This window comes from Xyrauchen texanus, chromosome 35, assembly GCF_025860055.1.
Source record: "Xyrauchen texanus isolate HMW12.3.18 chromosome 35, RBS_HiC_50CHRs, whole genome shotgun sequence".
NCBI classification, from domain to species: domain Eukaryota; kingdom Metazoa; phylum Chordata; class Actinopteri; order Cypriniformes; family Catostomidae; genus Xyrauchen; species Xyrauchen texanus.
In genome coordinates this window covers 7,438,758-7,461,088 of record NC_068310.1, presented here as the reverse complement: position 1 = coordinate 7,461,088, position 22,331 = coordinate 7,438,758, and the positions used below count along the sequence as shown (strand labels likewise).

The window sequence follows — 22,331 nt, the reverse complement described above, 5'->3', positions numbered from 1 at the left end:
TATTCTAAATATATTCTTGAAAATGTAGCATAGAAAACATGCACACTGTGGCATAGTTTCCTTTGCTGTTGCCTGCTCTTGTGACAAACCTAGTGAATTTTTTAGAAATCTGTTGAGTGTGAAACAATAGTGTGAGGAAATTAAAATAAATTGGTAAGGACGTCAGAGTTGTGTTAATATATTTAAATATAATAAATGTTTTAAATAAATAATTGTGAGAAGTGTCCTTTTTTCCCTCTTGAGCTCCTGCCCCCCAAAATGTCTGTGCACGGTCCTGTGTGTGTGTATGTATATATATATATATATAACTCAGCAAAACAAGAAACATCACTTTTTCAGTACACTGTATTTTAATGATAATTTTGTAAAAATCCAAATCTTTATTTTAAAGTGTTTAAACAATGTTTGCCATGCTTGTTCAATGAACCATAAACAATGAATGAACATGCACCTACGGACCAGTTATTAGGACACTGTGGAGGAGGTGCGGGGCCGGGTAGGAATATCGCGTGCCCAGTCCCCAATCGGCATGATGAGGCGCGCGAGGGATAAAGGGGGCCAGTGACGATGGTTCGAGAGAGAGAGAATTACTGGCATGTCCGTCATGTGTGTTTATGTTTGTGTGCTTTTGGTTTTGAGTTTCATTAAATATTATGATTTATGTTGACAAGCCGGTTCTCGCCTCCTCCTTGCCCATCCTTTAACTGTGTTACAGACACTAACAGCTTACATACTGTAGGCAATTAAGGTCACAATTATAAAAACTTAGGACACTAAAGAGACCTTTCTACTGACTCTGAAATACACAAAAAGAAAGATGCCCAGGGTCCCTGCTCATCTGCGAGAATGTGCCTTAGGCATGCTACATCCTTACCAGGTCCTTACCAGACATCACTGGCAACAACGTCACCTATGGGCACAAACCTACCTTCGCTGGACCAGACAGGACTGTCAAAAAGTGCTTTTCACTGACGAGTCATGGTTTTGTCTCACCAGGGGTGATGGTCGGACTCATGTATATCGTCAAAGGATTGAGCATTACACCGAGGCCTGTACTCTGGAGCGGGATTGATTTGGAGGTGGAGGGTCTGTCTTGTTCTGGGGCAGTGTGTCACAGCATCATCGGACTGAGCTTGTTGTCATTGCAGGCAATCTCAATGCTGTGCATTACAGGGAAGACATCCTCCTCCCTCATGTGGTACCTTTCCTGCATGGCTCACCCTGACATGACCCTCCAGCCTGACAATGCCACAAACCATACTGCTCGTTCTGTGCATGATTTCCTGCAAGATGGGAATGTCAGTGTTCTGCCATGGCCAGCGAAGAGCCCGGATCTCAATCCCATTGAGCACATATGGGACCTGTTGGATCGGAGGGTGAGGGCTAGAACCATTCCCCCCAGAAATGTCCGGGAACTTGTGGAAGAGTGATAAATGGGGTTAAGTTTGCTGAAAAAAAAAACAAGTGAGAGGACGTTTCTTTTTTTGCTGAGTTTATATATATATAAATATATATTGTATCCTATGTTACTTAATATGCATTGTATAATAATATGGAGTGGTGGTGGCGTAGTGGCTAAAGCACAGGGCTGTTAATCAGAAGCCACCACCATTGTGTCCTTGAGCAAGGCACTTAACTCCAGGTTGTTCTGGGGGGATTGTCCCTGTAATAAGTGCACTGTAAGTCTCTTTGTATAAAAGCGTCTGCCAAATGCATAAATGTAAATGTAATAATATAGATACAATTTTTGCACATTTCACTTCTAAAACACTTTATACCTCATACCTTAACATGTCTCTGCACTACAATGTTCATCTGCACTATTCTACATATCTACCTCATTTGCAAATGCACTTTACCTGCATTTATTTTTTATAATATATATTTGCACTTCTGGTTGGATGCTAACTGCATTTCATTGGCTTAGTACTTGTACTGTGCACAATGACAATGATGTTAAATCTAATCTAATTTTGAGAAAAACAGCTGCACAGCACTCAGCACATTGCCGCTGATGCTTTTGTACCCACTTACCTGTCATAAATACTTTAATATGGTCAAAATGGGCAAATAATTTGACCTGGACAGCCCCACTGCCTCCCAGACACACAACTAGGGTCCTCGGACCAACAGTGAGAAAGTTGTTCAATATAGTAGGTAAATGAACAAATAGTTTTTTTTGTCAGCCCTGTCCCCTTCCAGACACACTCCAGGAGTCCCCCAGGGACAAAGTCCTGTAATATATTGGGTAAGTGGACATATAGTGTGATTGGGGTCAGCCCCACACCTTCCTAGACACACCCCTGTGTCCGTGGACCCCCAGGGACAAAGTCCTGTAATATAGAGGGTAAGTGGACAAATAGTGTGTTTGTGGTCAGCCAATCAAAGGCTCACTTCAGTGGGCTCTTGGTGGATAACTTCTGCCAAATCAGAGATGGAGGCCCTGCTCAGGGGAATGACCTACAACTTATGAGGGCCAAGGGGGGGATTTGGCCGGGAAAGTTAGGTTACACTACTTACTCTTTGCGATGAGTGCCCTGGGATTTTTAATGACCACAGGGAGTCAGGACATCAGTTTAACACCTCATCCAAAGGACGGGGAAATTTTTGGATGACTTCTGCCAGATCAAAGAGATGGAGGCCCTGCTCAGGGGAAGGACCAACTACTTATAAGGGCCAAGGGGGAGATTTTGGTGGATGATGATCTGATGAATCAGAGAGATGGATGCCCTGCTGAGCGGAAGGACCTACAACTTATAAGGGCCAATTGGGGGAACTTGGTGGATGATGATCTGCTAGATCAGAAAGATGGAGTCCCTGCTCAGGGGAAGGACCTACAACTTATGAGGGCCAATGGGGGGGGAAATGGCCAGGACAACGGTGTTACATCCCTACTCTTCGCGAGAAATGCCCTGGGATTTTTAATGCCCACAGAGAGTCAGAACCTCGGTTTAACGTCTCATCTAAAGGATTATTGATTGTGTGTGTGTGTGTGTGTGTGTGTGTGTGTGTGTGTGTGTGTGTATTATCAGATTATTTTTGTGCAATTCCCACCACCACCCCCTCTCTTTGGAATACACTTACTTTTTTTGACATACTTGAAGACAATTGTTATGTTGCTGCTTTCATGACATGCAAGAAAAACTAAGCAAAATGGTTTATTTGCTTTACATGTAAGATTAGTAAATATTGTTGTTTTGGTAACATAGTGTTTAGATATTTTTTTTTTTTTTTTTTTGTAGAGTTTGTTAGTTAATGCACTGATTCTTGAGATAAGGGACAAAATATTTTTAAATCTTAGTTTTTATTTTGTGATACTAAATAAATTTGAAATTGATATATATGTTTTTATAAAAACAAAAATGAAAATGTACATTTATTAACTTCACAACTTATCTTATTGTAATTTGTGTCAACTCTGTATTTTAATTTGATCTAATAATGGTGTTCAGTAAAGGAGCTAAGGGATAAAATACATTCTATATATTTTTTCCCCCACAATATTCTGAAAAAAAAAAGTTTTGTTGAAAAAAATCTAATATTTTTCCATTTAAACCATGTGTTGTAGGCTACACTGGAGCCATTTTGTTTGTTTGTTTTTTCTCAGTTGAAGCTGCTTCTATAACCTGAACTAAAATGGCAAAATTATTCCACAATTCTTAACAGAAATGATCACAATGTTGGGTGACCATACGTCCTCTTTTTCCCAGACATATCCTCTATTTCGGACCTTAAAAAAAGCGTCCTGCCGGGATTTCTACATCTGTGAAAATGTCCTGGATTCGGCTATAATTGCATTATGATGTGCATCAGGTACTTCATTGTGTGTGCACGCATATTTGCATTGCTGTAACTCCTCTTTGTAAATTCCGCATTCTCGCACACCAATTGGTCGATTATAAGATGCTTGCAGCAACTATTGGCCAAATTCCTGCCTGTCAATCTCTCCGCAACGTGCGAAGCGTTGTGTTCGGCATCAAACAGTTGCTTGACAGTAGCAGCAAATTACAGCTGGGTGGAAACAAAGCAATGCCCAAAAGAAAGTGCAAATTTACTTTCATTCAGGTCGAGATCCGTGGGAAGCAGAATGTATGACATGTAAAGCTGGCACTTATGTGTCAGTTGCTAATAAAGGTGCAAGTGATTTAGAAGCACACATTAGCTCTGCAAAGCATAAAGGGTCACAAAAGGTGAAAGTTCATCAGGTAAATTAACATAACACTTTTTATGACCAGGTAAAATTGTTATCACATTGCTTCATTTTCCATCGCCATTCAAAATAATAGTAAATGAAGATAAACTCATGGCATCAAATGATTTATTTTAGTACATGGATATTAAAAAGTATGTTGAACAATTTTATGTATTTATATATATTTATGTTATGCTAATAGAGTGTCTTTTTCACTGTATTAAAGTTTACATTCATAGTAACAATGCTTTGAACCCTATTATTCCACCCCACCCCAATAAACCTCAGAATATGCTCACCCTATCACAATGGGATGACAGTGTTGACATGTTGAAGCTGTTATCACAGAGACTTAGTCTAAATATTGTTCGTTTAAAATATATATATATAATATTAGAAATCACCCCTTATCCACTATTTTGCGTACTGTTTTGGTTGTCGAACATTTTGTAGTAGTGTCCAAATTCGTTCCCTACATTTGTTCACTCATTCGTTTACCCACAATACAATCTGATTTCGAGTGTATTCGATGTACACTCGCCGACGCGGTCTTGCCCATAATCCAACGTGGGGAGGACTGATGTAAAGGGAGAGAGAGGGAGCGCGAGAGATGACGTTTACAGATGAATGTTTTATTTCACTCTGGCTGTAGTGTTTTACTGTTAGACATATCAAAACTTGAGGTGAACTGCACACAAGACTGTCACCTACTGTTGCACTTGTGTACATGTAGTGTGACAATAAAGTGATTTGATTTGATTGATTTGATGTTAACTCAGAAGACTGCGTAGAGTGGAAATTATTCATATATTAGTTTATCATTAGGTATTTGTCTAATAATCAATGGATGTTGTTATTAATAACTTTAGTACTGTATTACAGTCGCGTACGACGTTTTGCGCACATATCAAGTCTTCTCGGCACTCATAAAATGCTGCCGAGTTTGAATGGGTGAGTGTCGAGTTGGTAAAAACATTTTAATAAATACAATAATGTACGCTTGTACAAATATTTTTATTTCTGTTGGCAGTTTTTAGCAGTAGGCCTATTACTATTTTAATCACTAAGGGTTAAACATGACACACAGAATTAAGATTTATGGTATGTACCATTTTATAAGAATAACAAAAATTATTATTGTTGTTATTATGAGTATTATTATTCTACATGTAAGATAAGTTCGTTTGTAACAAAGTTGTTTCTGCGTCATCTCCGGCGCTCTCCCGCTCTCTTCAACGCTCCGTGCCTGAGATAGGGCACTCACAGGCACGTGAGCCATTTCGTACACAACAGTTGTTGTTGTTTTTAATGGAAAATATAATTTGAAGTTTACTTTATGTAATGTTTGATCTTGCAGATCCCTATCTATCATTTCATATTTATGAATTTGTTGCATTTTCAAAAACTTTGTGGCAGTTTAAAATTGTGACCTCTTGCTGAGAATAGATATGCTTCAAGAATAGAGCATGCATTTTAAACAATCAATTAAATTATTTAAAAATAAAAGTAGCCTAATGAGTGACTTGAGAATACACATTTCCTTTAGATTAAACATTTTCAGTATTTTTATTATTATGAATTTCATAATTTTTAACAAATCATATGGCTTTTGTATGTAGGACACGTTTTGTCCATTATGTCAAGAATCAATGAATGTTAAGAAATGTGACATTTAGCATTGTTATTGTTTAAAACAAGGCAACAATACACAAACAATGTATGAAAAGGGTGTGGATTTGAGGGTCACATGTTTGACCCCAGGAATAGCCTATAGTAAAACTCCTAGGTAAATAGTAACAGGAGAGCTCCTGTCAGGTGAAACCAAAGAAATCAAGAAATTTGAATTGCCATCTATTGAGCAACCAGTAGAATACAAACATCACCGGTACATGCAGACGGCAACATGAAAAAGGTTAAATAAGTAAATGTAAATTTCACCCATTTTTAGTTTATAAATACAAATAGTTTTACATAAAATGTTGCTTTTCTTAATTATTTAATAATACTTTTTTTTTTTTTAAATGGCATACCATAAAAGTGTGTACATGGGATTATATATAAAGTTAGTAATGCTTTGACATTGTTGCTTTTCTAAAGCTGCTTACCCTCCTCATCAAGTTATCCTAAAGGTCCAGTGTAGAGTTACTGTCGTGTCAGCGCATGATCTCCAACTGAACAATTTAATTGTCCGTGTAATAATAAAAGTCTTATTAGGAGTCTTTTGTTCAATTTCAAACCACACCGATACCTTAAACTCACACAAGGATAGTTTGTTGATCATTATCACTTACTGACAACTGTAGCTCATATCCTGTCTCTTTCTCAGGGCTATATGTAGCGTTATTGCCATCTAGCATTTACCTGCCTCAAATAATGAAGATGAGGATTTTTTCTAGTTTGCAGATTTGCACTCACACTAAACATGCACTATAGAAACTTCCATGACTTTCTAAGGCTTTATTAATGTCCATGGCATTTCCAGGTGTGGAAATTACAAAGTGATATTTTTAATCATACCATACTTGCTTGTTTTTTATATTATGGGGTTACCTCCCCCGAATAACCTCCGGAACCTACGCCCCTGCACTAGTGTCATTTCCTCATCAAACAAAAATAAGTCCTGATTCATGGTAAATGTGTAATTTTAACACTTGACAGTGGAGGCGTTTGTGAGTACACCATGTTTTGTCAACACCTATAACCTTAAAATTGAAGAACTAATTTATTAAATTACATCTCACACACACACACACACACTGGATCAGCCATTCTGCAAAATAATGGAGTTATTTGAAGTGTGTAACTTCAGATCTTTCAAAGCTGAAAAGGACAGATAGCAGGAATAACTAATTTACTACAGGACATGTTTCTGTAAGATTAATCCTATTTCAGTATGCCTGGCTGCTCTCATTACTAATAAAGAGAACAGTAGTTAGTCAAAAAAAATATTTGCATACACAAAAAATGACTCGGCACAGGTTTTAAGTTAAATCAAACATTACAAAACATTTAAATAAATGGAGACATAGTCAGTCCAATCATTTTAAGTCTACTGCTTGCTCCAGAGGAGAGATTGTAGGAAAAGTACAAATGGGGCAGGTAGGTCATCTCTTTTTTCCCCCCAAAAATTTGCTGATCAACAGAGTCTTTTCCAAATGGAAGAAAAAGAGGTTCATGTTCAGTGGAAAAGGATGTGCTTGTGTTTAGTGTTGGAGATTTGCTCTCGGCTCTTCAGTCTCCTCACAGCTTCTCTCATGTGTTTAGGCTGCAGAGGAGGTGTGTCTCCCCACTTCTCACACACATCAAGAGCTGCAACACACAAATAAACATCAGAGAATGAATTCAACAGACTCAAACAACTAGCCTTAATAGTTTAATCATATTCCACAGTTTTACCCACCTTCCTCAACAATCTCTCCAGCAAACACCTTTGAGATTCCTGACATGGCGATGATCACATTCTGAGAGACGGATGATCCCGTGATGGACTGAACAAGCTGGAAAACATGAAAAAAATAAATAAATATATATATATATATATATATATATCTTTTAACACTTTCAATATTCACATGATAGTAATTCCAACTGCAATTGTGTACACATTCCTTTCGAATTTTGTGACTTGTCAACACACATGACGAAATGTCACAGGGGCTGCACACACAAAAGCTGTTGGTCCGTATGTTAAATGTCACTCTGATATAGTTAAGGCTGCAAGATAATAGTGAAAATGATAATCGTGATTATTAATCATGATTATGATGTCATTTGAGAAAATAAATAAATTATATATATATATATATATATTTTATAGGGCTGCACGATTTGAACACATTTTTCTTTACTAGCAAATGATTCCTTTTGACCAAAATGAAGTCATATGTTGTCCTAAGCTAATAGAAACAGAAACTCTGTAGGGTATCCTTGCACACTGCATCCTCTTTTAAAGTCCATTCTTTAGACTATTAACATTATTATATTCACATGCCCTACAGTGATATACAGTATAATAGTAATATATTTCTGTAATAACAGAGTGTGCAGAATTTATATTCAGTCTCAAGTGTTTGTTTTGAAGGAAGACAGTGTGTTTCTGTGTGTTACCAGCAGAGGAGACAGTGTTACCACAGGTTTGTGCTCCTTCCATACATGGTTAAATGCTCTTATCTCCTCCTCACTCCAAACTACCCCAGTGCCATGGGTTTACTTTAGATTTGTTTACACACTTGTTATGGCCAAAGGTATTTGGAATTACGCAAATGTGCAACTGATGTAGATGCGTGGCACTTTAAAATAACCCGGTCAGCGTACGTTAGCGACGTGCGTGAACCGAACTGAGAACCGAGAGCACAGCTGTTCTATATACACGCATTATCAAAGCACGAGGTGGAATTAATTTCATGATTGATTGGAAGTTTTCAGAATTGCAGCTCAAAAAATTAGACATTTTCTTCAGCTGGAACTGGGGCTTTAGTGAAGGTGGATGAAATGCTCCAAGTACTAGTCAAATTTTGGCACATAACCTTCTGGCATCTGCTAGAAAGCTGAAAATGAAGAGATCTTTCACCATTCAATATGACAATGATCCAAAGCACACATCCAAATCAACAAAAGAATGGCTTCCGCAAAAAAAATGTTTTACGTTTTGGAATGGCCCAGCCAGAGCCCAGACCTGAATCCTTTAGAAAATCTGTGGGGGGAACATGAAGAGAACCGTACACAGGAGATGCCCTCACAATTTGACAGATCTGGAACATTTTTGCAAAGAAGAGTGTGAAAATATGCCCAAGTCAAGACTATTATCCAAACAGATTGTGTGCTGTAATAAAATCAAAGGGTGCTTCAACTAAGTATTAGTTCAGGGATGTGCACACTTATTCAGTTAGGTAATTCAAAGATTTATTTATTTTTCTCTGAAATGTGTCACTTTGGTTTTCAGTGGCATCGGTCGTAATTTTTACATTAAAGTTGCAAAAATTCTGATATGGTTTATCCGTTTAATTTTTTACATCCCAAAAGTTGCTGTTTTAACAGGGTTGTTTAGACTTTTTATGTCTACTGTACATGTCTCGAACTTCATATCTTGTGAATAATAATAAAATATTTAGGCTTTAAAAAAAAAACTTACTTTGGGAAATACTTAATATAGAGCATTATAGCGGAGCAATTCTCTGTAATATTAAATTACGGGCTTGTTCTCAGTTCCACGTCATGCTCCAAATCTTCATTATTTTATATATATATATATATATATATATATATATATATATATATAAAATTCTATCTGGGCTTTTATTCATTTTAGACTCTTGTAGCCTCTATAGCTGTCCCTACCACCTTAGTTAACAGTATCAGCAAAATCCACTATCGGTTGACCTCTAGTTAGCAGATCTAAAATATAGATATGACAGTATTATGTAACAAAAATAATGTATTTCTAGGGATAATCAAACATACAGTATTGCAGTTAAATAGGAGAAGATATCCACGATAACACAAGATTGCCAAACCGGTGACGGAATCTTCCGAATTAAGGAGAGACTGTTCTGTCCGATACGTTTTCATGGTGCAGGAAAATCGTCGCTAAGGGGACGCCTTTCTTATGAGACTGCCGTGGACTTGGTCTTACTCTTTTAATGGCTGCCTTTGGGAAAGCAGAGCGTCTGTACATCTCATAGCGGTTCAGCTGTTCTTCAGAGAATGATGAAACTAAAACTCTGTGGGTCAAAAAATAAAGAGCAAACATATCAGCCCATCAAATTCAGAGTTAAAAATTAAAGCATATGTTTAGCTTGCTTCTTCAGATGAATACTAACAAATATATTGTATTACTCGTCTCTCTGGAATACTGATTGTGATTAATCAGTTACGCCACTCTGCAGTCAAATATTTTGGATTATGACTGCTAAACTGTGTAAGTGGCCGTTGTCCCAGACAACCAATTTCATATATTCTGCACACAATTAATAATAATAATTATAATAATAAATCCTTACATTTATATAGCGCTTTTCTAGGCACTCAAAGCACTTTACATACTATAGGGGAAATCTCCTCAACCACCACCAGGATGCAGCATCCACCTGGATGATGCAACGGCAGCCAAAGTGTGACAGAACGCCCACCACATACCAGCTGTTGATCAGGGATGGAGATTATTAGGAGGCCATGATAGATAAGGGCCAATGGGGGGAATCTGGCCAGGACACCAGGGCTATACACCTACTCTTTATGAGAAGTGCCCTGGGATTTTTAATGACCACAGAGAGTCAGGACCTCGGTTTAACATCTCATCCGACCCCCTACACAACACTTTAAACTAGTTTAACATACACTACTGGAACTCACTGCATCTTTTGTATTTCATCTTCATCAACTTTTTGTCGTTTCTCCTTTTTCTTCTCATGTTCCACTTTAAGTTTTTTAGCAGGAGGAGGGTGTACAGAGGAAGACACCTCTTCCTCTTCATCACCAACAGCAATATCTTCTGCAGATCTCTGAAGAGAAAACCAGTTATGGCATTCAGGGAAACCATAAACAAATTTGTGCCAAATCATCTTAAACGTTTCTACGAATAAAATAATTTCATCCTCAAGCGACTCACCACTTTGCCTTCCTCTTTTATACTGGTCAGGACTGCAGTGGGTTCAGAGATGCTACTGGTGCTAACCAGACAGTCACTGGAGCCCTTGCGCTGTTTGGGTCTCTCAGCGGGTGTACTCGTCTCGCTAAACACCACTTCAGTTTTCATACGGGCTGGGTCTGCCATGCTTTGACTGACTGATGAAAATCAGACTAAATTAAATATAGTACTCAGTGTAGCCTTGCACTACAAATGAAATAGTTTAGTGTATGCAACTCTTTAAGAGGTGAAACGTCAAAATCAAATAAAATGTTTTATTACAAAACTGAATTTGCACTCAGTAATGCTATTGTTGCACACTCTCATTAAAAATCCATCTTCCAAAACATGTCTTTACCCAAATACACTTTCATAAACCTCTAATAATGATTTGGGACGGATTTCGCGGGAAATTGCATAAATACGTCATCCGTCTGTGCGTGTCAGGTCATACGCATACACCGAGACGTTTATTGCCCTTGCTCGCACTGGCCCGCTAATGGAAAAGTGGCTAATGTGTTAAATGTGGGCCTTTGGGACCCCCAAGCAGGTAATCCAGGCTGTTTAAACTGTCAGGACATTGAGGTTCACGCTGGATACGCACAAGCATGTGAGTGCAACTTCAAGACTGCCTCCGGAGTCTGTATACAGGGGTAGTATGAAAATAAGGTCCTTTTCAAACTGTTCGTAGACCAGTTTTCGTAAGCGTTCCATTCATCAAAACAGCGGGCAGTTAAACCAATAACTGTTAAGGCGGCATGAAAAGAAGGAGGTTTGAACTCAGGTTAGCAGTTCGAATCAGATTCACTTTCTCACATTTCAAAATAAGAGTCCCACGTGTATTTCGGACTTCTTTATAATGAAAAGTCCTGTATGTGTGTGTGGGGAATCAAATAATTTAAAAAGCATTTGAGCATAAAGTTGCAACATGAAAAAATGAAGGGGTCTGAATACTTGCTATATGCACGTTTGAGAAACTACACCCTTCAGGCAAATCCAGCTTAAGATGATAGCTGTGTTTTGGAACGGCTGGTTTACCAGCTACAAAAAAAACAAGCTTCCAAAAAACAAGTTTGACCATCTTGAGCTGGAGTTACTGATTTTAGACTAATTTTGGATCTTAACACCGTGGTACACGATAAAGTGTAACAGACTTAAAATAACTAGACACTAATTTTCTACAATGCAAAACTGAAACAACAATCAACACTTTTGTAACATACCTCAGACCAACGGACGATTTGGTCAGTTTTTATGAACGCTGCAAAGATTCAAACGGGTATATTACAAACCGCACAGTTCAGCAGACTGAATTCAGCCTAAACAACATCCGGTATATTTCAAAATAAGAGTTCACAACGTAAATTGGATTTCAACAACTGGGAGGCGTCAGAGACTTTTCAAGGGACTTTGGTGGCGTATGTTACTTGCGAATGTTTCCTCGTGAGTGTTCGTTTCTTCTGCGGTATAGAACCTCCGGTTCTTCCTCCAGGGGCGCTTTGATCTTGCTCTGAGCTGCATCTGCATTCACATCTCGGGAGGCTTTTTGTTTTATGGAGACATTTGTACACTAACAGTTTTTCAAATTCATTCATAGAAAATGGTTGGTACCTAGTATGCAAATTCACCTAGCATTTCTAATAATACAAATAAATAAATAAATAAATGAAAAGCATAATCCACGAATCCCAACGGCTGTGATTGGTCAACGCAGTACCAGCGTTGAGAAAAGTGTATTTTTATTTTTAAGCTAACTCTTACAGACCGACAGACAGTCATAAAGATATGTTTTAGTTCGAATATTTCGTTTGACACCCGTTTACTCGTGTAACCATACAGCTTTTTCCCTATTGCATCAAGTTACACGTAAATCTGTACATAAAATTAAAGCTTTAAACAGTTGTAAACCAGACATTATGTATTATTGCCTGTATTGTATAAAACACTCTGGAACTAAAGGCAAACTGGCAATGAGAAGCATGTGGAGTGTAATAACAGACTAACTTTTGAAAAACAGACAGGATTCCTGCTTTAATCTAGTCCAGTCAAATCAATCAGTTAAACCACCTTGGCATGCATTAGTCCCCATAAACTTCAAATTCTGCTGCCTTATCTCGTTAGAGGTGAATCAGTGCACACAAGAACCAAGTGCCAGGTACTTCAGCATCCTAAATGCATTCATCAAAATCAATCAAAAACATAATATCTTCTGATTAAAACACTTAATGTACAATGACCTTTATGCAGGCCAGTTAACAAATATTTCCTGTCTCCTAGATATGTCATTTGGATCATTCTTGGTATGTTTATTCATTCAGCTCTCTAATGGTTTGAATTAATTAATACATAGTTCTGGAAGCAAAAAATGTTTGTGTGTGTGTTTGTGTGCACACGCACTAATAGCCTATATATATATATATATATATATATATATATATATATATATATATATATATATATATATACAGTGAGGAAAATAAGTATTTGAACACCCTGCTATTTTGCAAGTTCTCCCACTTGGAAATCATGGAGGGGTCTGAAATTGTCATCGTAGGTGCATGTCCACTGTGAGAGACATAATCTAAAAAAAAAATCCAGAAATCACAATGTATGATTTTTTAACTATTTATTTGTATGATACAGCTGCAAATAAGTATTTGAACACCTGTCTATCAGCTAGAATTCTGACCCTCAAAGACCTGTTAGTCTGCCTTTAAAATGTCCACCTCCACTCCATTTATTATCCTAAATTAGATGCACCTGTTTGAGGTCGTTAGCTGCATAAAGACACCTGTCCACCCCATACAATCAGTAAGAATCCAACTACTAACATGGCCAAGACCAAAGAGCTGTCCAAAGACACTAGAGACAAAATTGAACACCTCCACAAGGCTGGAAAGGGCTACGGGAAATTGCCAAGCAGCTTGGTGAAAAAAGGTCCACTGTTGGAGCAATCATTAGAAAATGGAAGAAGCTAAACATGACTGTCAATCTCCCTCGGACTGGGGCTCCATGCAAGATCTCACCTCGTGGGGTCTCAATGATCCTAAGAAAGGTGAGAAATCAGCCCAGAACTACACGGGAGGAGCTGGTCAATGACCTGAAAAGAGCTGGGACCACCGTTTCCAAGGTTACTGTTGGTAATACACTAAGACGTCATGGTTTGAAATCATGCATGGCACGGAAGGTTCCCCTGCTTGAACCAGCACATGTCAAGGCCCGTCTTAAGTTTGCCAATGACCATTTGGATGATCCAGAGGAGTCATGGGAGAAAGTCATGTGGTCAGATGAGACCAAAATAGAACTTTTTGGTCATAATTCCACTAACCGTGTTTGGAGGAAGAAGAATGATGAGTACCATCCCAAGAACACCATCCCTACTGTGAAGCATGGGGGTGGTAGCATCATGCTTTGGGGGTGTTTTTCTGCACATGGGACAGGGCGACTGCACTGTATTAAGGAGAGGATGACCAGGGCCATGTATTGCGAGATTTTGGGGAACAACCTCCTTCCATCAGTTAGAGCATTGAAGAAGGGTCGAGGCTGGGTCTTCTTCCAACATGACAATGACCCGAAGCACACAGCCAGGATAACCAAGAAGTGGCTCTGTAAGAAGCATATCAAGGTTCTGGCGTGGCCTAGCCAGTCTCCAGACCTAAACCCAATAGAGAATCTTTGGAGGGAGCTCAAACTCCGTGTTTCTCAGCGACAGCCCAGAAACCTGACTGATCTAGAGAAGATCTGTGTGGAGGAGTGGGTCAAAATCCCTCCTGCAGTGTGTGCAAACCTGGTGAAAAACTACAGGAAACATTTGACCTCTGTAATTGCAAACAAAGGCTACTGTACCAAATATTAACATTGATTTTCTCAGGTGTTCAAATACTTATTTGCAGCTGTATCATACAAATAAATAGTTAAAAAATCATACATTGTGATTTCTGGATTTTTTTTTTTTTTAGATTATGTCTCTCACAGTGGACATGCACCTATGATGACAATTTCAGACCACTCCATGATTTCTAAGTGGGAGAACTTGCAAAATAGCAGGGTGTTCAAATACTTATTTTCCTCACTGTACATATATATATATATACCGGTATATGTTATGCCTAGTATTACACTTTAGTATATGTGATAGGTTATTAAACTGTATAATTATACAAATTAGGCCTTCTGCTACCTATAAATTCCATTAAACTACTATACTATGATACTTACAGAAATACTGTCACTATCTATCTATCTACAGTTGAAGTCAGAAGTTTACATACACTTAGGCTGAAGTCATTAACCCTTTAACTACACAGATTTAATATTAGCAAACTATATTTTTGGCAAGTCATTTAGGACATCTACTTTGTGCATGACACAAGTAATTTTTCCAACAAACTATGTTTTAACTGACTATATCACATTTCCAGTGGGTCATAAGTTTACATACACTACACAAGTTACATACACAAGTTAATTGTGCATTTAAGCAGCTTGGAAAATTCCAGAAAATGATGTTAAGCCTTTAGACAATTAGCTTCTGATAGGAGGTGTACTGAATTGGAGGCTGAAGGTGCCAAGTTCATCTGTACAAACAATAGTACTCAAGTATAAACACCATGGGACCACACAGCCATCATCCTGCTCAGGAAGGAGATGCATTCTGTCTCCTAGAGATGAATGTAGTTTGGTGCTAAAAGTGCAAATCAATCCCAGATCAACAGTATTGGACCTTTTGAAGATGCTGGTGGAAACAGGAAGACAAGTATCTATTTCCAAAGTAAAATGAGCCCTATATCGACATAACTTGAAAGGCTGTTCAGCAAGGGAGAAGCCACTGCTCCAAAACCACCATAGAAAAGCCAGACAAGAGTTTGCAAGTGCTCATGGGGACAAAGATATTACTTTTTTAAGAAATGTCCTCTGGTCTGATGAAACAAAAATGTAACTGTTTGGCCATAATGCCCATCATTATTATTAGAGGAAAAAGGGTGAGGCTTGCAATCCGAAGAACACCATCCCAACCATGAAGCATGGGGTGACAGCATCATGTTGTGGGGGTGCTTTGCTGCTGGAGGGACTGGTGCACTTCACATAATAGTTGGCATCATGAGGAAGGAAATGATATATGGATATATAAAAGCAACATCTCAAGACATCAGTCAGGAAGTTAAAGCTTGGTCACAAATGGACAATGACCCCAAGCATACCTCCAAAGTTGTGGCAAAATGGCTTAAGGACAACAAAGTCAAGGTACTGGAGTGGCTATCACAAAGCCCTGACCTCAATCTGATAGAAAATGTGTGGGCAGAACTGAAAAAGCATGTGTGAGCAAGGAGGCCTACAAACCTGACTCAGTTACACCAGTTCTGTCTGGAGGAATGGGCAAAAATTCCAGCAACTTATTGTGAGAAGCTTGTGGAAGGATACCCAAAACATTTCACCCAAGTTAAACTATTTAAAGGCAATGCTACCAAATACAAACAAAGTGTATGTCAATTTCTGACAAACTGGGAATGTGATGAAAGAAATAAAAGCTGAAATACAGTATATCATTATCTACTATTATTCTGACATTTCAAATTTTTTAAATAAAGTAGTGATCCTAACTGACCTAAGACAGGGAATGTTTTCTACGATTAAATATCAGGAATTGTGAAAAACTGAGTTTAAATGTATTTGGCTAAGGCGTATGTAAACTTCTGACTTCAACTGTATCTATATCATCGTCTGTCTGTCTATCTATCTAGTCAAGTCATTTTTATTTGTATTTGCCTTTCACAACACACATTGTTTCAACGCAGCTTTACAGAAAATCCTGCATTAACAGAAAATTAATCTGTAATATCTATAATGTCTTAGAGTCATCATTGTGTAGTTTGATTCAATATGATTGTAAAATGTGTTTAAAAATAAGTGAATAATAATTGTATTTAGTAACCCATATGAGCAAGCCGAAGGCGACTGTGACAAGGAACACAAAACTCCATAAGATGTTGGTTAATGGAGAAAAATAACCTTGAGAGAAACCAGACTCACTGCAGGGGCCAGTTCCCCTCTGGCTAACATCATGAATATAATGCCTATATTGCTTATGTATAGTTAAAGTCATGGTTTAAAATTATTAATCTAAGTAAGTGTTTAGGGCCAGTGTTTAAGCAAAGATTTTGAATGAACAGTAAGATTAATGTCTAATGTCTTTGAAGTTCAACCTGGACTGCAGAAGTTCACATAGATGCAATTGTCCTTGTTAGTTGGCTGATGAAGTCTTTTGTTGGCAATTTATGTTTAGTCTATGTATTCCATTTCAAGAGTGTAGTCCATCATTAGACCGAGGTGATGTAGGCAGAGATCAGTGAGGAGATTTGCAGTTCAACCAGCCGGTCATTTCGGTGAGGTGTGTCCTAAGTCCAAGGTTCAGGCAAATGACATATGAAGTATCCCATGTCTTATGGTTGGAGTTGGCATCAGTTCATCCTCTGAAATCCATCACAATAGACTGCCGTGATGTTTGGCTGGCGCTGGCTGCATTTAGTCGTCATCACTCAGAGACACGTAGCAGTGCAGTCCAACACGAAGCAGGAATGGAGCTGGATTCATCCAGTTCCAGTGACCTCAGGATAGGAGTCCCGAGGTTGAGACAGGGAAACAAATAGAATAATATTAGCATAGATGCCATTCAATGTATTGCAGAGTTATAGATCACAATCAGTGTTTCTGCTTTCTGGTTCCGGCAGACTAAACTAAAGCAGCATAATTGTGAGTTGAAGGATACATTAGGTGTATGCCTGGCTAAATAGACAAGTCTTTAGTCTAGAATTAAACTGAGTGAGTGTGTCTGCATCCCGAACAGTGTAAGGGAGACTATTCCATAGGAGCCAAATCTGAAAAGGATCTACTTCCTTTTGTGAATGTTGATATTCTAGGAACTATTAACAGGCCAGAATTTGGGATCGTAATGAACGTGATGAAATATAGTGTGGTAGAAGATCACTTAAGTACTGCGGAGCTAGTCCATTCAAAGCTTTTTACATAGTTGAAATTGTGACATATTACTGGAAACCAATGCAACAGCGATAAAATGGGGCTAATATGATCATATTTCTTGGTTCTGGTCAGAACTTTGGCTGCTGGATTTTAAACCAATTTAAGTTTATTTATTGATCTGTCTGTCTGTCTGTCTGTCTGTCTGTCTGTCTGTCTATCTATCTATCTATCTATCTATCTATCTATCTAACATTCATAATTCCATGAATCTCTGATAAATGATCAAGGTTTATTCATCCACTATGTCAGGCTATAAAAATTAGCGCATAATGCGAACGCACGACTTCCATCGATTTCAATTCCCCAAATGCTGTTCAGCAATGATTAATGTAATTAAATGATTGTGCATAATTTGGCCCAAACGCGACGTCACCAAGAAGCGCACCCGTCTAGGAAGTGACGTGTTGAGCCGAGCCAGAGGAAGTTTGAACTGAGACGCTAGGAGAGAAAGTTCACCCGGAGCGGCAGCGTTTGGAGCGGGAATAATACGATAACGGCCACAGCTGGTGGACCGGAGCTGGAAGAACGCGCGCTTTGAACGCGCTTGGATGCGTGTTGCGGCGTTGAAGAGGTGTAAAGTGGATTCGTGTGCCCGTGTGATCGTCTCTTCGCCGCTCCCCCTCGCAGTGAGATGGGGAAGGAGCAGGAACTGCTGGAGGCGGCGCGCACCGGGAATCTGGCCGCCGTTGAGAAGCTCCTGTCCGGGAAGAGACAATCGGCGGGATTGGGCTCTGCGGGTGGTGGCGGTTCGTCCGGGAATATCGGGAGCAGCGGGCACAGCGCCTCCCACCCGCTCTCCAGTCTGCTCAGGTAAGGGGAAAGCCATGGACGAGAAGCTTTATTATAAGGGAACCCGGGCTAGTTGTCACACTCTTCCTCCAGCTTTATTTAATGGAAGGTTTATTTAAGTCAGTTTCTTTTTAGACACATACCTGAAAGTCTTGACTACAATAACTATTATTGAACATTTCCATTGTTAATGGTCAGGAAAAAGATACAGTTCATTAAACACTGTATTGCACTGCATAGCCAACAGCGGGGCATGTTGTCACACTTGATGGGGTTATTTGACACTGATTTGAGAAGAATACCTTGAAACGTAAAATATAGTTATAAATACACCTATTAATGAAAATGGATTACATAGATAATTTGGTTTTAAGAGAAAATGTTTCAGTTTGTTTTGAAATATGATTGCATACTTTAGTATTTTGGCAAACTTGGTCTCTTCTGAAACTCTAGATGAGAAACATATTAGGTTAAATGTGATTTAATGTTGCTTTCAAGGTAAAACAATTAAGAAAAATACATTTTGTTTGTAATGAAATATCTTGTTTTTGTCTGTGTGTAGGCCCCACACACTCAAAGTTAAAACCATGCAAAGAGCTTAAAATACCTATATTATTATTGTTTTAGCTTATGTCTGCACAGTATTTAGTCAAAACATCATTGTATATGCTGGGATATAAACCCAAACAAATATTTTAACATTTGTCTAATGGTGTTTGTTTTGGCTCTCAGATGCTTCAGATCATACACAATGGTAACAGCTGACATGGAACATGTCAATTGTGCTTTGTAAAGAGGCATGCATATAGTCTAAATAATATTACCTTATGTGTCTTGAGAGATGGTGATTGGATAGGGTCTTGTCATAGTTTCCATTGTCAGACAGACGCTTTTACAGTGTCTTATTCTGGTTGTGACGCATTATAAATATAGAGTTTTTAGAAAGCTGTGTTAGAAGTTGCTCTCCGTACTGCGGTGTGCTGTGTTTTTTTTTTTTCTGTATGTGTACAGCTGGAGTTGCGCTTACTGCCCCCCGCTGACCAAGACTCTTAAAATCATGCATTTGAACATTTATTATGGTCTGTGGACATATTCATTGTATAATTTAGTTTTACTATAATATTTTTCAAAAGAATTAACATGTTCTAAAAACAGTTCTAGTTTTAATGAATTATATACTAATTGCTACTTTTAGATAAAGGTGATGTGTGTTATTCACAATTATATTTTTTCAATGAAATACTTGCTCGTAATATGCAGAGACTACTAAAAGTTTTTCAACCAATGGCATGTTTTTAGCATGGGACCATCTGACCAATGGCAGATAGCAGGAGAGATCTGTAAACCTGTTCCCTGTTTGGTGATGCTAGTGGATCATTATACTGGTGGCCAAACATTTTGAATATTGTACAAACTTTGCTATTATGGAAAGAAATTGGTACTTTCATTTACCAAAGTCACATTCAACTGATCACGATGTATAGTCAGGACATTAATAAGGTGAAAAAATACTACGGTATTAAAATTAGATTTTCTTTTCAGAACTTCTTAAACTACTTCAACGAGTTCTCATAAAAAAAATCCTCCAGATGCAGCAGTGACAGCTTTGCAGATTCTTGGCATTCTAGTTAGGGCTGCACGATTTGGACAAAAAGTCATATTGCGATTATTTAGAAAAATATTGCAATTGCGATTTGTACTGCGATTATGATGGTAATGTTTCCCACATGTTCAACTGCAAAAAGGTTACTGGGGATTTCAAATTTAAGCCTTCTTAAAAAGAACCAAACTGAGACCTTTTTTCAGTTCAACCACAAACAAATAAATATATAAACTTTGAAACAAAGTCTTCTTCATATCCAAATGTTACCATCCACCATGTATCTGTTTTTGTCCATTTTGTGATAGTCTCAGCCCACTAATCATCAACATTAGTTTTTGAAACAGTCAACTTGAATATTAGGGATGCTCCAATCAGGATTTTAACATCCGATACCAATCTCCAATATGCATCTCATCAATCGATGCTGATCATTTAAATTTTTATCAGCAGCTCTGTCAAAAAGGTTATAACTGGTATAAGCTTTCTGCTCAATGTCACTGTTAACTAAATTTCCCTGTTGGTAAAACCATAGTTGTTGCCTAGTGTTTGTTGTCAAAAAATAATTTTGGTTTGTTGATAACAAAATATTATTTTTAAATATAAATGTTACTCTTTATTCTAGGCCTTAACTAGTAGGCTTATACAAACTATTCTTTACATATAAGATGGTCCTAAAGAATGAGGCTTAATGTCAAACTGAAGTTGAACTGATAACCCATTGGTGTAATTAAATTTAAAGTGAAAATTTTGGTTAGTTTGTCACCATTTCATGTAATTATTTTTATTCATTACTAAATTAAATATAATAAAATAATGTATTACATTATATTAACTAAATATTTTATATAGATTTATTATATGTATGTTCCTTCCTTTTCATTTTGATGGATGTTGGTAATATTAGTTCCACATTCACTTGTTTCCGAGGGGAGTGTACTAAGGGTGACATGCTCTCTTGTGAGGTAAACAAATGACAGGAGACTGGAGGAAGAGAAGTTTCTGGACTCTACATGTGTTACTGTTAATGCTGTTTGCTCAGCAATCATTTATTAAAGATGTTAGAATTACACCCTATCTTGTATTCTGCGTTACTTTTATGATACCTGTGACTTGCGGAGACTTAGATGCTGCTACATGGGTCCTGTCTTGATTTGATGAAAAATTACTTTTTTTTTAAATAGTGATGGTGCTGTTTTTTACATCATTAATGTCTTGACTATATTTTGTGATCAGTAGAATGACCAATTTCCTTCAGAAACAGCACAATCTGTACATTATTCCAAACTTTTGGCCACCAGTGTATCTGGTAGCATTACTAGTTAGAAAGATGGACCCAGTGTGCGTCAGAGGTAAATAAACGGATGATTGACTGAAACCGGTTGGAAACCGGTGCCAGCAGAAGACAGAATAATATGTGCTTCCTCTATTCTTCTCACCGGGCCAGAAGACTTTAGACAACATCGATCTGTATTTATTTACCAGAGATGGAGTTATTGGCAGGTGTTAAAGGGAGTGCTGTGTTTGAGTGTGGCTTGTCGCGTTTGTAATGTAAATGTCAATAGTCTTTTGTTGGGTCAGTGTGTCTTACTCTGGTTGTGTGCACAATGCTGTTCATTGTCATTCGAATTTGCCTGGTTTTATAGATCGAACGATATGATTTAATCTCTCACAAATCTACACTACAAATAGGAGAATAGTGATTTAAAAATGGCTCCACTGCTTACACCGATTATTATTTAATGAGCTGACAATGTGTTAGGTCATGCAAACACTTTAAACAGTTTGCCTTCATCAGGATAAGCTCATAAATGTGTAAGCATAAACCGATCGGCACACCTAGATTTTTGTGCATCACCCCGATTTCATGTTGTTTGTAAATACTTTTAAACGGCTTATCGTGGGCACAAGTTTTGTGCACAGGCCTTAATATATTGACATCAATAGCATAGATTAACCTAATGATTTCAAGGCTAAATTGGGCTACTAGTTGCACAATAGTTTTTGTCTCTTTTTATATATATATATATATATATATATATAAGAATTTCTCAACACCACTTTGGTAATCTGTGAGCAGCAGGGTA

General features: G+C 37.9%; 2 protein-coding genes across 6 annotated transcripts in view; one reads left to right on the top strand and one right to left on the bottom strand.

Annotated features, from left to right (window-relative positions):
• Positions 1–5,802: 5,802 nt before the first annotated feature.
• On the bottom strand, positions 5,803–12,149 carry LOC127628949 (transcription initiation factor TFIID subunit 11-like). Of its 3 annotated transcripts, none has more exons than XM_052105937.1 (6): positions 12,041–12,149; positions 10,800–10,975; positions 10,544–10,692; positions 9,825–9,912; positions 7,593–7,689; positions 5,803–7,501 (listed from the first exon to the last, which is right to left on the bottom strand). In XM_052105937.1, the coding sequence occupies exons 2-6, from the start codon at positions 10,962–10,964 to the stop codon at positions 7,371–7,373; spliced, it is 630 nt and encodes a 209-aa protein (XP_051961897.1). In that variant the 5' UTR covers positions 10,965–10,975; positions 12,041–12,149; the 3' UTR covers positions 5,803–7,370. The 3 variants fall into 3 exon arrangements, with proteins under 3 accessions (XP_051961897.1, XP_051961898.1, XP_051961899.1); XM_052105938.1 differs by having other exon boundaries at positions 10,800–10,971; XM_052105939.1 differs by lacking the exon at positions 12,041–12,149 and adding an exon at positions 11,422–11,538.
• Positions 12,150–18,259: 6,110 nt separating this feature from the next.
• Positions 18,260–22,331, top strand: part of LOC127628940 (ankyrin repeat and SAM domain-containing protein 1A-like) — a 161,595-nt gene continuing 157,523 nt past the window's right edge. For all 3 annotated transcript variants that reach the window (XM_052105924.1, XM_052105925.1, XM_052105926.1), the window contains exon 1: positions 18,260–18,665. In XM_052105924.1, coding sequence (XP_051961884.1) covers positions 18,487–18,665 — 179 coding nt within the window. In that variant the 5' untranslated portion in view covers positions 18,260–18,486. The remainder of the gene's footprint in view (positions 18,666–22,331) is intronic.

Excerpts from the sequence above, each read along its gene's own strand:
- LOC127628949 (XM_052105937.1), bottom strand. The coding sequence starts at position 10,964 with ATGGCAGACCCAGCCCGTATGAAAACTGAAGTGGTGTTTAGCGAGACG. Across the intron at positions 9,913-10,543 it reads GATGAAATACAAAAGATGCA|AGTTTTAGTTTCATCATTCT; the intron begins GTGAGTTCCAGT and ends TTTGACCCACAG. Across the intron at positions 7,502-7,592 it reads TGGAGAGATTGTTGAGGAAG|CTCTTGATGTGTGTGAGAAG; the intron begins GTGGGTAAAACT and ends TGTGTGTTGCAG.